The sequence below is a fragment of the Stenella coeruleoalba genome (genome assembly GCF_951394435.1).
Source record: "Stenella coeruleoalba genome assembly, chromosome: 17".
Taxonomy (NCBI): domain Eukaryota; kingdom Metazoa; phylum Chordata; class Mammalia; order Artiodactyla; family Delphinidae; genus Stenella; species Stenella coeruleoalba.
In genome coordinates, this window is record NC_137163.1 from 7,894,336 (window position 1) to 7,909,345 (window position 15,010).

Consider the following 15,010-nt stretch of genomic DNA (forward strand, 5'->3'; position numbering starts at 1 on the left):
ATATATAATGGAATATTACTCAGCCATAAAAAGAAACGAAATTGAGTAATCTGTAGTGAGGTGGATGGACCTAGAGTCTGTCATACAGAGTGAAGTAAGTCAGAAATAGAAAAACAAATACCATATGCTAACACATATGTATGGAGTCTAAAAAAAAAAAAAAGGAAAGGTTCTGGAGAACTTAGGTGAAGGACAGTAATAAAGACGCAGACATAGAGAATGGACTTGAGGAAGGGGGAAGGGTAAGCTGGCACATAGTGAGTGAGTGGCATAGACATATACACTACCAAACGTAAAATAGATAGCTAGTGGGAAGCAGCCGCATAGCACAGGGAGATCAGCTCAGTGCTTTGTGACCACCTAGAGGGGTGGGATAGGGAGGGTGGGAGGGAGACACAAAAGGGAGGGGCTATGGGGATATATGTATACGTATAACTGGTTCACTTTGTGATACAGCAGAAACTAACACAACATTGTAAAGCAATTATACTCCAATAAAGATGTTAAAAAACAAATTCTAATTTTACAAAGTAAAATACAAATTCTAATTTTACAAAGTGGTCCTTCATTGATCATTGAAGTTGCCAAGTTCATGTGCTCAGCCCATACTCAGTCCCTCTGCTCTCATCTCCTCCTCTCTTTTTTATTTTTTATATTCCTTGTTATCTTATTTCTAGGGACCAGAAGCTGCAGTCCAGCAAACACCACGTCATAGGCAGCCAGTGTCCCTGAGGCTTGGTTGCTATGGACCAGCAGCTTACAGCATTCTAGGAGACTAAATAAAATTTGAAACATTTTTCAGTTTCCAATTTAAATCTTCTCAGGAGCCAGAAATGGTGTAAGTTTAGCACTTCAGTTAGAGAATCTGCTGGTTTTCACACAAGGGACACCTTGGTGATGGAGGTCCTGACATTTCAGAGTTCTGTGAAGAAGCTCATTGACAAACAGAACAGAAACAATTTATGAACTGAGCTACCAATGATTCCGTGGAATATTGAGTTAGTGTGCAGATTTATACATTCTGTTGGTGCCTTACAGATAGTTACGAATTTACATACATAACAGATATTTACAAATGTTTTGGGGAAAGTATAAAGGGTCAGCATCTGGGCACATCGCTCTATTTGATCATGATTCCGCACAGTGTACTGTGGCTATTTATGTGCCTGTCTCTTTCCAAGACAAGGATAATGTCCTGATGATATGTGAACACCCGCCAGCTAGGATAGTGACAGATATATACTAGTTTCCTACTTATTGGATGGATGGATGACTGCCAAAATCATTACAACACCAGGAAACCAGGGCAGAATATTATGAAGACGGTGTAATTCCAATGGTAGGCGTATTCCTCTGTTTGAGCACTTGACATGGAATATGAAGTCTTTGGTGTGGACCAACAAAGGGCAGAACTAGAAAACTGGATCTAGAGTTAAAGGGAAGATGAGCTTGAAATATTTCCACCGGCCAAGGTCTAAACAAAGGGTTTACCACAGGCAACGTCAGAAAGATCAAGGGGGCCACGCTGAAGGTGCAGCAGAGAGAGATAAGGTGTGGAGGCGGCTGGCAATGGGGAAGGGGCACTAGCTCTGGAGTCAGCCAGTCCTGATGCCACCGCCCTCACCAGCTCTGTGTCCCGGGCATGTCTCAGCCTCTGAGAGTCTCAGCTGCCTGGTGTGAGGAATAAACAGAGCAGCACGGAGTACCCAGTACCAACTCAGGAAATGCTGGGTCCCTCTGCCCCCTGCAGGGACACCCCGCCTCGGTGTCAGGGCTTGTCAGACTGGCTGCAGGAATTCAGGTGGTGGGAGAATCCCTTTCCCTGATGACCTTTAGGAAATAGTTCCAAAGAAGCCCAGATAATTAGAGCCATTCATGCATTGTGTCGACAAGACAAGCGCCAGCTACTCTCGAATAGAACAAAAAGAAAGATACAGGTCTAGCCGCAAAGGAACATGTCCTCTAATGAGGCTAGAGTCCAGAGAGGGCCCTGAGGCGGTGCAATTCTACTGTATCCTGTATAATTGCTTTACAATGGTGTGTTAGTTTCTGCTTTATAACAAAGTGAATCAGTTATACATATACATATGTTCCCATATCTCTTCCCTCTTGCGTCTCCCTCCCTCCCACCCTCCCTATCCCACCCCTCTAGGTGGTCACAAAGCACCGAGCTGATCTCCCTGTGCTATGCGGCTGCTTCCCACTAGCTATCTACCTTACGTTTGGTAGTGTATATATGTCCACGCCACTCTCTCGCTTTGTCACAGCTTACCCTTCCCCCTCCCATATCCTCAAGTCCATTCTCTAGTAGGTCTGTGTCTTTATTCCTGTCTTACCCCTAGGTTCTTCATGTCATTTTTTTCCTTAAATTCCATATATATGTGTTAGCATACGGTATTTGTCTTTCTCTTTCTGACTTACTTCACTCTGTATGACAGACTCTAGGTCCATCCACCTCATTACAAATAGCTCAATTTTGTTTCTTTTTATGGCTGAGTAATATTGCATTGTATATATGTGCCACATCTTCTTTACCCATTCATCCGATGATGGACACTTAGGTTGTTTCCATCTCTGGGCTATTGTAAATAGAGCTGCAATGAACATTTTGGTACATGACTCTTTTTGAATTATGGTTCACTGAAGAGTTTTAAGGGGAATTGTATAAGTAGAATTGCCTCTTAACTGCTCTGAAGCACCGTGGGCAAGTCATTGGATGGAGGCAAGGCTGGAGCAGAGAGATGAATCAGGAGGCTACAGCAGTGATCCACGTGTCTGAGGATCCAGGTCGGACAGAGGGAGGTGGTGTCAGGATGTGGAAGGGGCACCGTCCTCGCCGGTGGATACCTTTTCGGGGAATTACACAGCTGACCTCTACGCGCTTCGCCTTTTCTAGGGGACAAAAACCTCAATAATGAGACTTCAATCCCATGCCCAAAGAGAAAGATCTCAAAGTCAAGTTGAAAGGATTCTGAGACAGCGTGCTGCCATCCCAGTGGGGGCCCAGCTTCTTAACATGGAAATCCTCCTGCATATCCAGAAAGGGAAATCTAAGCTCCAAGCTTTGCATAAGAAGCCAAGATGCTGAGGACGAACCTGGAGGCTATTCATAAACCTGTACTTCAGGGAGGCGTCATCAAAGTTGGCAAAGCTGAGCTGCTCCTCATAAACATTTCTGGTGCCACTGATTAAACTGGCCTGTCTGCTCCAGATGAACACAGGGCAGAACAAGCCAGGAAATGCTTTACAAAGTGCGCATTACAATCCGCACAGCCAAGCCAGCGGTACGGATGCAAAGAGGGCCAGAGTTAAGATGCAAGCACCCAGAATGGCCAGTAATCACCGTGGTCCTTGGGCAAGTTGCTTTCCCTCTGAGGACGTCTTCTCCCTCATTTGTAAAGGATAACAAAGATCTGCCTAACTGATCTCTTAAAGCACTTCCAGCTCTAACTCCCCAATTGCTATTTCTGCCCAAGAGGAGGGATACTGACAAATAATAATAAAGACTTTCATTGGATTTGCAATTTATCCATGGACAGACACACACACACACACAGACACACAGACACACACACACACACACACCCTTGGCATTCATTAACACTTCGCTAAGGCATTAACAATCCCATTTTACAGATGGGGAAACTGTTGAATATAAGTGACTTGCCCAGCACTGCACGACCAGTAAAGGGCACAACTGGGATTAAATTAGTTCTGGTCCCACTCCCATGCACCTAGGATTATAGGACTCCTGTCAGTTCTTTCGCACCCATTATCTCATTGAAGAGCTGGGCTCAATGTTTGGCATCTTCATAGGATAATATTGACCCTCACGGTGTCTCAGGAGGCAAGCAGGAGGCTTCTGGGGTGATGAGCATCAGAGAAGTTGAGCGATTTGCTCTGGGTAACCCAGCAAGTAACATGGAAGAAGGACTGGCACTCGGGTCTTCCCCCAACATCCCACTGAGGGAGAAATGCTGACCAGCTTTTTGGAGGCAAGCTGCCCACAAGAAAGGAAACCTCAGCAGACAAATGATTTTTAAATTCATTTCTCATGCTGCTGAAGTATTTAGGGGTGAGGTTTCATGATGTCTGAAATATACTTTCCAATGATTAAAAGAGAGAGAGAAAGAGCAAAACAATAACAATTTTTGGATCTGGGTGACGAGTATTTGTTCTTCCTACTATTCTTTCAACTCCTACATAGGTTAAAAGTTTTTGAAATGAAAGGCTGGGGACAACTGCATCTCACATGTCTCTCCCCTTCTAGAAAGCCCTTGGGATTACAGGCCCTGTCCCCAGGAGTGGCTGACTTAACGGCCTGCACGTACTCAGACACTGGGCGTCCATCAGCAAGGCCTCCGTCTCTGACCACGGCAGCCTCTGCCCCTCGCTGTCCACGCAGAAGGCCTTCCCGCTGGCCCCATCCCTCTGGCTGGCTCGGTACTGGCCGTCCTGGTCACACTGCAGGCCTGCCTCATTCTTCTGACAGCCAGTGACACCTGGAACCAAAGATGGATACAGCTCTCAGTGCCGTGCCTCTGGGGTCCCCTCCCTGCCGGACCCCAGGCTCCCAGTCCTTGATCAGACGCCCAAGTCACACGTTGGAGCCAGACACCCCCCAGCTTAAAACTTGTCAGTGTCGCCACCCCGACCAAAAGACAAAGTCTGGGCTCGCCTTTGGGCCACTAAGGCCGCTGTGACCTGGCCCCGCCCATCTGACCCTGCACGTGCCCCTGTGTGTCCACAGTCGGCCTGGAACGCACTGCCTGCTCTGATACCATTTGCTGGGACTCAGGTTCTGCCCCCCGGTTCTTCTCCTGGTGCACCCTTCTCCCCAGTCTGCAAGGAGTTAACTCTTCACCGGCCAGTCCTCATTTCCTCAGGGAAGCCCCCAGACCCCTTGATGCCCGAGTGTTACACACTCTCCTCTTGACCCCTACCTCTGCTCAGAGCCGGCACAGTTATCATTTCCATTGGTCTGCGGGAAGGAACGGTTTGCAGCTGTCTGACTCCCTCCCAAGCAGGCAGGGACCTCATCTGGCTTTGCTCCCTATTTTATTCCAGTACCTTGCTCAGTGTCTGACATATAATACAAGCCTCCTACACGTCCCAGGCTTTGACACTGTGATTTATAATAAGAAATATGTGCTTGGTCTTTATCCCCATTTCTGGAAGTTGACATTCAGAGAAGGAAGGTGACTTGGCCGAGGTCACAGTGCCAGTAGGAGGGAGCGTGGGGATGGAAATGGGGTTGGGGGGTGGCGAGCCTCCGCCTCCCCCTCTGCTCCCTGCCATGTAGGCAGCACCCGCTCCACAAAGATCAGCGCTCTGCAGGGACCTCCTTTCAAGAAAGGATTCCTCGGGGCCGTGTGACAACACTTCATGTCATCCCAAACCACAGTGTCTGGAGCCAACGTGTGCAAACTGAGCGGGACGCCCGGGTGTCAAGGACACTCTGAGTTCCTGGGAAAGAGTTTCTCCTCCAGAAGGAATGTCAGACATCTGGCCTAGGAAATTCCTCTATTTACTTTCTTGGAAATACCGCCCTATTTCCACTGCTCTCCTGACCAAGGAAACTGCCTCTGTCACAGAAGGTGACTTGACCTCTTTTGATTATTTTACAATTCTAAACACTACTCTGATTTTAAGCAATGCCTCATGTTGACACCATTTCAGACTAACATGAAAAGATTTGCGACAAGGCAAGTTATGGGCCCCTGCTAGAGAAAACCCAACACTCCCCAGTTGACTGTTAAGTAAATAGGCCAAGTGAAATCACATGACATACAAGAAGGCCACCGGTACACACAGTCCTGACAGATTCATGGGGCCAGAAAGGGAATATGAGCTACACAGTGGTAATGATCGTAGGTGGAAAACATCTTCCACTTCTTAATCTGATAACATTGACTTACAAAAATCAGAAGTTTCAGAATCAGACAATGCCAAGATCAAAGGCAAGCTATGTCACTTTCTAGCTGAGCAACTTTAGCTAAATTTCTTCCGTGAGCCTTAGCCGTTTTATACGTAAAAGTTGGGCTCATAATGTTTACCTGGAAGGGGAGTTGGGAGGATTGAACGAAGCAACACGGGCAAAAGGTCTGGCCTAGCTCTTGACAGAGCACAGGCATTCAAAGGGGGTGCCCTTTGGATTACGATCTGTATCCAATGGTTCTCAAGGGTGGACAATTTTGCCCCCATCTAGGAGACATCTGGCATTGTCTGGAGACAGTTTGGTTGTCACAGCTTGGTGTGCGTGGGTGGTACTACTGGCATCTAATAGGTAAGGAGCAGTGGTGCTGCTAAATAAACATCCTATCATGCAAGGGACAGCGCTCCAAAACGAAGAAGTATCTGTCTCAAAATTTCAGTAGTAACAAGGTTGAGATGTCCTGCAGGGTCCCCATGACATTGTAGGGTTTCTCTTTCGAAGTGGGACCCTTTAGAACTTACAGTGAGTCTGGCTGAAAGCTCCAACGGAAATGGTCGTTCTGCCCACAGGACAAGGGACGCAGGCCAGGCTACCTGCCTGTTCTTGGTAGAATCCAGCAGGACAGGGAATACACTGCTCATCCTGAAAATAGCTTCCTTCAGGACACTTAACTGGAAAAGATAAACAGAGCAATGAGGTTAAAGAACAAGACACTAGCTTTATAGTTACAACCTCAGAACACACAGGGTCTCTGAAACTCCAGAGTCAGATAAGAGCTCATTCATTTAACAAATTGCCCACTGAGAATCTGCTGTGCGTCAGGCTCTAAGAGTAGGGGATAAGCCGTGAAGAGGGTCGACAAAGTTCCTGCTCTCCAGGAGCTGATGGGCTGGTAGGATGAGAGGGTGTCCAACCAGCATGTCAGAGTTGAGTGAAATGAAGCAGGAGCAGAGGGCACGAGGAAGTGAGGAAAGCCCCTCTGAGAGGCGACACATGAGACCTGATGGGTGAGGAATACTCTAGGCCAAGATGCAGAAGAGAATTCTGTGCAGAGAGAACAGCAAGTGCAAAAATCCTGAGGCAGGAATGAGTTTGGATTATTCAAGGAACAGAAAGATAAAAGCCAACTAAAGCCAGCTACTGAGCTAGAGCTTACTAGACAAAGAGAAGGTTGTCATGGGATGAAGTTGAGAACATCTTGAAACATGAGCGTCCCTCCATAGGTTGCCATGGGAATATGGGAGAGCACAGTGGTGGGTGCAAACTTTGGGGTCAGACAGACCGGGTAAAATTCCCCACCCCACTCTACCTAAATGCCTCTGGACTTCCCTGAGGCTCCATTTTCTCCTCTGTAAAAAAAGGATTAATAATACTATCCCGTTGGAGTGCAGTGATGATGTACAGAAAGCACATATCATAATGCCAGACTCACAGGTGCTCAACACATGGTAATTCATTCTAGACTTGAGGGAGCCATTCCTGGCAGCCAACCTCAGCACCTACTCTGTCCAAACAGAGTGCCCTCCCTCTGTGGGGTGATTTCAACAATTCAGCACCATCTCACTTGAATGTGGCCTCTCCCGCTTGGTCAGTCGGTGATGGCATGGCTCAGACCTGGGACTACCGGGAGGCAAGTGAGACGCCCAGGGCACAGGACTGACAGAGGCCCTCACAGTTGGCTTGTTGAGTCTGATTTACTCAGAAACTCCAAGTGTGACCCTGAGAGTGAGGACCTACTCACGTCTTGCAGCCTGGATGCCTCATTCACCTCATTCGTCTCCTCCCTGTGCTCCCCTGTCAATCAGCAGTCTTTCTGTCCCTCTGATTCTAACACTCCCAACGCTTCCTAATTTGGCTCCTCCAATATGATACGAGCTGAGAAACTAGAAACCCAAACTGGACAGATGCATGCCGCATGAGGGTTCTAAGTTGGCGTCCAAGAGCCCTGCTCTGAGGCGAGTGCGTGAACTTGGCCACACAGATTCTGACAGCTCAGAGAAGGGGATGGCGGAAGGAGGTTCTATTTTGTCTTTTTTCTTGATTCAGGGTTGTGTTCTGGAGATTTTTCCAAATAACTTCTAGAAGAAGTGAGCTGCTACCCAGTAAGGGTGGGAGCCAAAAGCGTGCCCACTCTTGGGGGTGCTGTCTTTGTGCCTGGCACTCCTCTATGTGCCACGTGTACATCACTACAGCATACCCAGGAGTCAGCGTTCTACCTGCACTTCACAGATGAGAAAGCTGAGCCTCAGGACATTCATGCATGACGCCCCCAGCATGCTCTTCTGAAAAGGGCAGGGAGGAAGTAAAATTATAGAACGCGCCAAGCACAGTGCCAGGTATTACAATGTCACCACGTTATGGGAAAGCTATCAGCGCCATTCTAGCCTGGAGAAAACTGATGTTCAAGGGCAAGGTCAACCAGGCAGCGAGATGACAGGGGTGGGATTCAAGCCCCATTCTCGCCAAACCAAAGCCTTTTCTCCACACACCAATTCAGCCACCTTCCTTTGACGACGAAGTGAGCACAAACGTGTAGGATGTGCTCGAACGGAGCCAGCGTGGATCTGAGAGCTACTCTCTTGAGTGTGCATATGTGTGTGGTGTTTCTGAGTAAATCAGAAACTCCAGGCACACCCTGGAAACTGAAAGGTGTGTTTTCCGGCCTGCCCTGTGCCATGCACATCCTCGCTCAGAGAGCGGGGTTTCGTTACTTCTATGAGTCACATTGTTGATCTTCTCTAGTATTTTTACCTCACTACTGTGGCTGTTTTTTCAAGTAGTCTCCAAGTTCATTGCTAAAGGAAAACAAAACCTTTTAAGCCAGCCTTAGTTGCTGCCTCTGAACCCAAGGTGCAGGTGAAGGGGCAGAAAAAAGAGAGCTGGGAATTTTTGCTGCCATACATTTCAGGCCTCTCGAGCACGCGCAAGGAACCTGTGCTCTGTTTCTTTCCATGTCTGACGTCAAGAGTCTTTTCCACCCAAAGGCACCTTTGTGAACATCACGGTGAGGCTCCGTTGCCTCCTTCCCCAGCAGGTGGGTCCTCCTAGAGACCCTGAGTCCGCCGCAGCAACTGGATGTCTATCCCTCAGTTAAATCCCTTCATGGAAATCACTGGGAAATCCCTGGCGCCTCAGTGCCCTCTTCCGTAAAATGAGGCAATTTGGCCAATTTGAGTTTGCAAGTTGCACAGAGCTTTGGGGTTATGCCATCCGTCTAGCCAACCCATTCCCAAAGTCCCCAAACAACAGCAGTCGTGTTTCTGCTGAAGAAAAATATCTGAGGAAGCATAACCTTCCTTCACTCCTTAGCCTGCTTTGCTCAACCCCACCCCTGGCCCCATCACTCTCCAGCTTAAAATTCGCCCCTGGTGATCCCACCAAACCCAGCCCCTTGCTGTGCCCCCAGGCCTCTCCCACTCTGGTCCTCTCCTATCTCTCAGGCCCCATTCTCCTGTCACGCAAACCATGTGCACTGTCCCCATAATGCCACAGCACCTCGTAACTCCCTGCTTTTGCGCTAATCTCCATTTCTGGAATGTGCTTCATCACTTTAGCGAACTCGACACGGGGACACACACACGTACACACACACACACACACACACACACACACACACACACACCCCACTTCTTGTCTGTTCTTGTCCAAGTGACAATTTTAACTAGCCTTTAAGACTTCGCGCCAGCCGTTACTACCCCAGCAAGCCATCCCTGACTGCCCTGAGTGGGATGCAAAAGGCTTTTCACATGGTATTTTAGCTGTCTTTTCACTTAACCTCGCTTCAGCTAGACTGTGGGCTCTTTGAAAGTGGAGCTATGACGTTTGCTTCCCTAAGAATGTCACGTGGTATTGGACACATAATTATATTTTGAAAGTTTGGATGGAATGGATGGATGGATGGATGGATGGAAGGATGGATGGGAGGACTGATGGAAGGAAGGACAGATGCTTGCATGGACAGATGCATGAATAGAAAGAAGGAAGGAAGGAAAGGAGGGAGGGAGGAAGGAAACAAGACATAACATGTTACTTCAGGAAAAAATCCGTAGAGAACTAGCTCTATTATACGAATTTGCAGTGAACGAGTGACAGTGAATGGTGTTCAGAATGGAAATGGAAAATCCAGACAATTTCTCTGGGATTCTCCTTAATGGAACAACCTGGTATGAAGGTTGCCAGCAGGTAATTCTGAGGGGAAGCCACGTGGCTGGCAGTGAGGCAAGAGGGTGAACATAACTGACCGCGTGGGAGGGGCAAGCAAAGCCTCCACCCCTTGCAGTAGGCACTGCCTAGACTAAGGCTGCTACGCCTGCCTGAGTCACGGGAGGCGGACATTCCCACCAGTCTCCCTGAGTCACTGTCCCCCCGGAGACCATCCAGATTGGCCCCCCACGACGGCACACAGAAACCCTGCCTTATCTCCACAGGACAATGCTCTGCTTGTAGCCTCACAGCTGTATTCCAGATGTGCTTCAGAAGGAAAAAGAGCCAGTAAGAATAGATACAAGAATCCGAGGGCGTGATTTCACCAAGAGCCCTTGTTGAGAAGGGAGACTTGTGAATCACCGGACAGAACAAAGAATTTGGAAACAGCAGGGCTGAGTTTAAATCTCACACGGACAATTAACAACAAAACAATGTGCTGAAGTTTCACTTTGTGTGAAGCAATGTGCTTTGTATCCATTATATTCAGCTATGCAAACCACAGTCCCCACGAAATAGGAACTACTGTCCCTGTTTTCCAGATTACGCCTAGTGAAGGTGGGCAGTGTCCCAAGAACCCACACTGAGAAGGTGCTGGAGCTAAGACTTGAACCCAGGTCTACCTGACTTCCAAGAGCAGTTTCCTCACACTCTTAACTGTATGCCCCCCAGCTGCTTCGTCAACCCCTTGGCATTAAAAATACCTGACATCCTGGACCAGAGCAATGCAGAAATTCAATAGAGAATGGATGTTATCATTGATACTGGAGAAGATCCAGGGCTTTTGGTACAGCTTTTGTGAATTCCATTCTGGACCTTTCTAACCATTTGGAGTAAGGGGTGGGGCTGAATGGTGTGATCAACAATGCTCTGTAACTTGGTAAAAAGCTGCCGCAGTTGAAGAACAGAATGTAGGTTTGTGTAGAGCTAGGATGGGTAGACTACAGCCCTCAGGCCAAATGCAGCTCACCTTCCGTTTGGCAAGCAAAGTTTTATTAGGACACAGCCACGTTTCTCCCCCCACAATGGACGAGCTGAGTCCACGAGACAGAAACAGAATGGTCTGCAAAGGCTAAAAGACTTGCTTTGGCCCTTTACGGAAAAAGGTGGCCACTCCTGTTCTGCAGCAAGTGCAGCCCTGGCCAAACCTTTCATTCACAGGCCCACCCTATAACTCCCACTCTCTCTGAAGCCGGTCACCCCGAGGCCGGGTTCTGATTCCCTGGGTCTCCTTGCTTGACACCCGTCAGGCAAGTCTGTCTGTGCTCCTGGCTCGGCTTCCCCTCCCACTTCCCAGCTGAGCCGCACTATCTGTCCTGGTAGACAGCAAATGGCCATCTAATCATCAACCGAGTTCCCTAGAGGGAACCGAGGACCAGATTCCCAGTCCACCCCCTTTATTTTACACACAGGAAATGCGGACCTGGCGCTTGACTGGTCCCTCTCTCCATCTCCTGCTGTCCCGCCTCTTGGCTCCAAGCTCCAGAGGGGGCACCCAAGGTTGGTGAGGCTCTTCAAGTGGGGCTCCCAGACCCCCTTATCAACACCACCTGGGGTGATTATAAAAGCAGCCTCCTCCCAATACACGCATGCTTGTGCACAAAGACACACACACACACACACACACACACACACACACACACACACACAGTGAGCTTTTGGCAGTGGAGCCCAAGGCTCTTCACAGCAAGTCTGAGAACACAGTGGCAGGTGTTGCAATCACCTCTGTTGCTGTGACCCTGTTTCTCCCACCCTGGCAGGTGGCACATCCACGCCTGCTTCTACTTCTTATCTTCTTTGTTTGGGCAGCTCTGTTGAGGTGGAAGGATCGTGAGCTCTGGTCCCAGAGGACCTGGGGTAACTCATCCACAGAGAACCGAGTCCCTCCTTTGAGTCAGCCCTGCTCTGGGCACTACAGACCCATGACCTCATTTCATCTGAGTCTCAGCCTCTTCACCTGTCAAATGGGGCGATGACCTGCCACCGGGGGCGATAGTAAGAGTTAAGTATTTGTGAAGGTGTTTGTAAACTGCAAAATCCTCTGTAAATGTTAGCAAGAAGTGGTTGTGTCTCTGGTTTCTGTGTTAAGAGTTAGCTGTGCCTGAAATCCAGTGTGGAGCTTAGAATCTGGCATGGATTTCATAAGAGGAAAGGCCTTATAGCTTTTGTGTTGCAACCAACATGAATAGTGGAAAAATAAATCACTGAGAAACATAGTCTCTCTCTTCAGCTCAATAAAAATGCCTCTGTCTCATGCCATGTGGGAGGATGACTTCTCACCATGAGGCCCTGGAAGTTTCAGTAGTGGATGGAACAATGGCCCCCAAAGAGGTCCATGTTCTAATCCCTGGAAACTGTAAATATGTTAGGTCACATGGCAAAGGGAAACTAAGGTTGCAGATGGAATTAAGGTCGCTAGTCAACTGACCTTAAAACAGGGAGAGTGTCCTGGATTACCCAGCTGTGTGCAATCATAAGGTCCTTAGAAGTGACAGACAGCATGCAAGGGAGCTCTGACCATGGAAGAACGGCCCGAGAGCTACAACACTGCCGGTTTTGAAGACGAAGAAAGGAAGCCACAAGCCAAGAAATGTGGGCAACATCTAGAAGCTGGAAAAATCAGGAAACTGATTCCCTCCCAGGGCCTCTGGTAGGAATGCAGCCCTCCTGACACCTTGATGTGAGCCCAGTGAGACCCTGTGTGAGAATTCAAGCCTACAGAACTACAGCACAATAAGTGGGTGTTGTTTTAAACAGCTCCATTTGTGGCGATTTGTTACGGCAGCAAATCACACAGCTTCTATTCGGGGAACCGGCAGCTGCAGTCTAGTGAGAATGGCTTCCAAGGCTGCTGATGTGTCAGGCCAAGAACAGCCCAGTAAACCTCCACCAGGAATCACTTCCCCTGAACCATCACGTCCTGGGATGATCGCTGGCCATTTGGGGATGGTGGTGGGTGACGTGTTGCCATAACCAGACTGGGAAAAGCCATGGAGCACATGGGGTAGACATCGGCCTTCTCCACCAAGACAGCGCAGCCCAGGCCACAGGGTCCAAGCTCATCAAGGACTAAGAGGAAGGATAACCTCAAACATGGGAGCTCTTCCTCTGTCATGTTGCCTCTAGTTTCAGCTACTACCTGGTGGGTGATAACTATATGCCTGTGAGTATATTTGGACAATTGAAAAGCTTTCATTCAATAAATAAATGAATGAGTCTCCACTCTGTATGTCAGAATAACCTCTATCAGAGCTCTGTGGCCTTTCCCACAACCTCGCATGGCTCAGTAACAGCGGTCCAGGGAGAGAGGGGGAACCTACCACACCCCAATGGGTCCTGACTGGCGTTGCTGGTGGCCGAGACTTGGTGGAATCCTTCCAAGCACCCAAACTGTGTCCTGGGAGAGGTGCCAAAGCGGTCCCCTTGGAGGAATTGGATGAATGTGTCTGCTGGGAACGTCTTGGAATTCAGATGAAGCTGGAATTTTCCACTTTGGATCAGATCTGTAAAGCGCCCAACGAGATCCTTGCCCACCAAGGCTTCCTCTGCAAGACACAAGATGAGGCAGGAGTGTCATTGCTCCTGCAAGGGTCAGGGAGGATCCAGGGACAGAGCCACCCAGCACATCCACAGCGAAAGGAGACATAGGCCTTTGCCAGTGTCTCATTTTACAGAGGGAGAAACTGAGACCCAGAGAAGGGGATTGATTGACCCAAAGATACACAGAATCAGAAGCACAGCTAGGACTCCAAACCAGATCTCCAGCTCCTGTCATTTCTGTGGCAGCAATGTGACCCCCACTGGTATAGGATATCATGACTTCAATCACTCATCTAAGGTACACTATCCAGATACACGACTGTCCCAACCTTTGCCAAGCCACCATCCCTGCGCCTCAGTTTCCCCATCTGAAAAATGGGGCTAGGAATGCCCCTGTTGCAGTTGGTGAGGATTACAAGAGAGAATGTGATGGGGCCGATCAAAGGGAAGGCAGAGCCTCCGTCTCAGGTTCAGCTAAACGCTGAGAAGGCCTCCAGCTGTCGAACTCCAAGTGTTTCCTAGGAAGAAAGCAGATGCGTGAGCACTACATCTGGAGCTGGGGAGGGTCCCAGCACGCAAGGAACATTCACGCCACAACGGCTACTGTAAAGGCAGCCCCAGGCCATGGACGCCAGGAATAAACATCTCATCCATTTGCAGCTTCAAACATACCCAAATTATGCCGGCTGTTTCCAGAGGAAAAAAAAAGTGACCCTTAATTCATAACGCTACTGGGGGGAGATGGTAATTAGGGTCACAGGCACTGCAGAATGTCTGAGATACAGTCTGCCTCCTGGGTTACACTGTGGCGTTGTCTACAAGTTCCCCCTCATAGAACAGAGGTCAAGCTCCAGCCAGCCCCGACCCTCGGCATTTGGCCATCAGACAGTGGAAGAGGAAGTGGAGAAGCTTCCACCCTCTGGTCAGAAGCCCATGGGTTATGTCCCACCCTGGTTCAGAGTAACGATCATAAGAGCCACTCTGCTTCTCCTTAGATCTTTCTACTCTCGATTCATCCATATCATTACCACTCCATTTTAAATAGTGTTAATAATGGGTTTAAACAGTGTCAGTGGTCTGAGACATTCTGTTTGGAAGTAGGCAGGACATAAATTATAAACCAATGGAGGCGCCCTCACCCCGCCCCACCCTCCCCTACTTCACACCTGTCTTCCTTCTCTGTGCCCAGAAAACGAAGATGAGAATTAGAAAATGTTCACAAAAGCGCAGTCGGGTGATATTATTTAGCTCTAGTCAGCTATGGACCAGAACTCTATTGCTCTTTATAAACTTCTCAGGAAGTAGCCCCTCCCACTAGCCCCTTCCTCCCAC

General features: G+C 48.7%; 1 protein-coding gene across 1 annotated transcript in view; it reads right to left on the bottom strand.

Moving 5' to 3' along the window:
• Positions 1-15,010, bottom strand: part of TG (thyroglobulin) — an 80,754-nt gene that overhangs the window by 41,377 nt on the left and 24,367 nt on the right. Inside the window, exons 12-14 of the mRNA XM_079902422.1 lie at positions 13,459-13,683; positions 6,457-6,606; positions 4,332-4,502 (exon numbers count right to left, since the gene is read on the bottom strand). Of these exons, the coding sequence (XP_079758548.1) occupies positions 4,332-4,502; positions 6,457-6,606; positions 13,459-13,683 (546 nt within the window). The remainder of the gene's footprint in view (positions 1-4,331; positions 4,503-6,456; positions 6,607-13,458; positions 13,684-15,010) is intronic.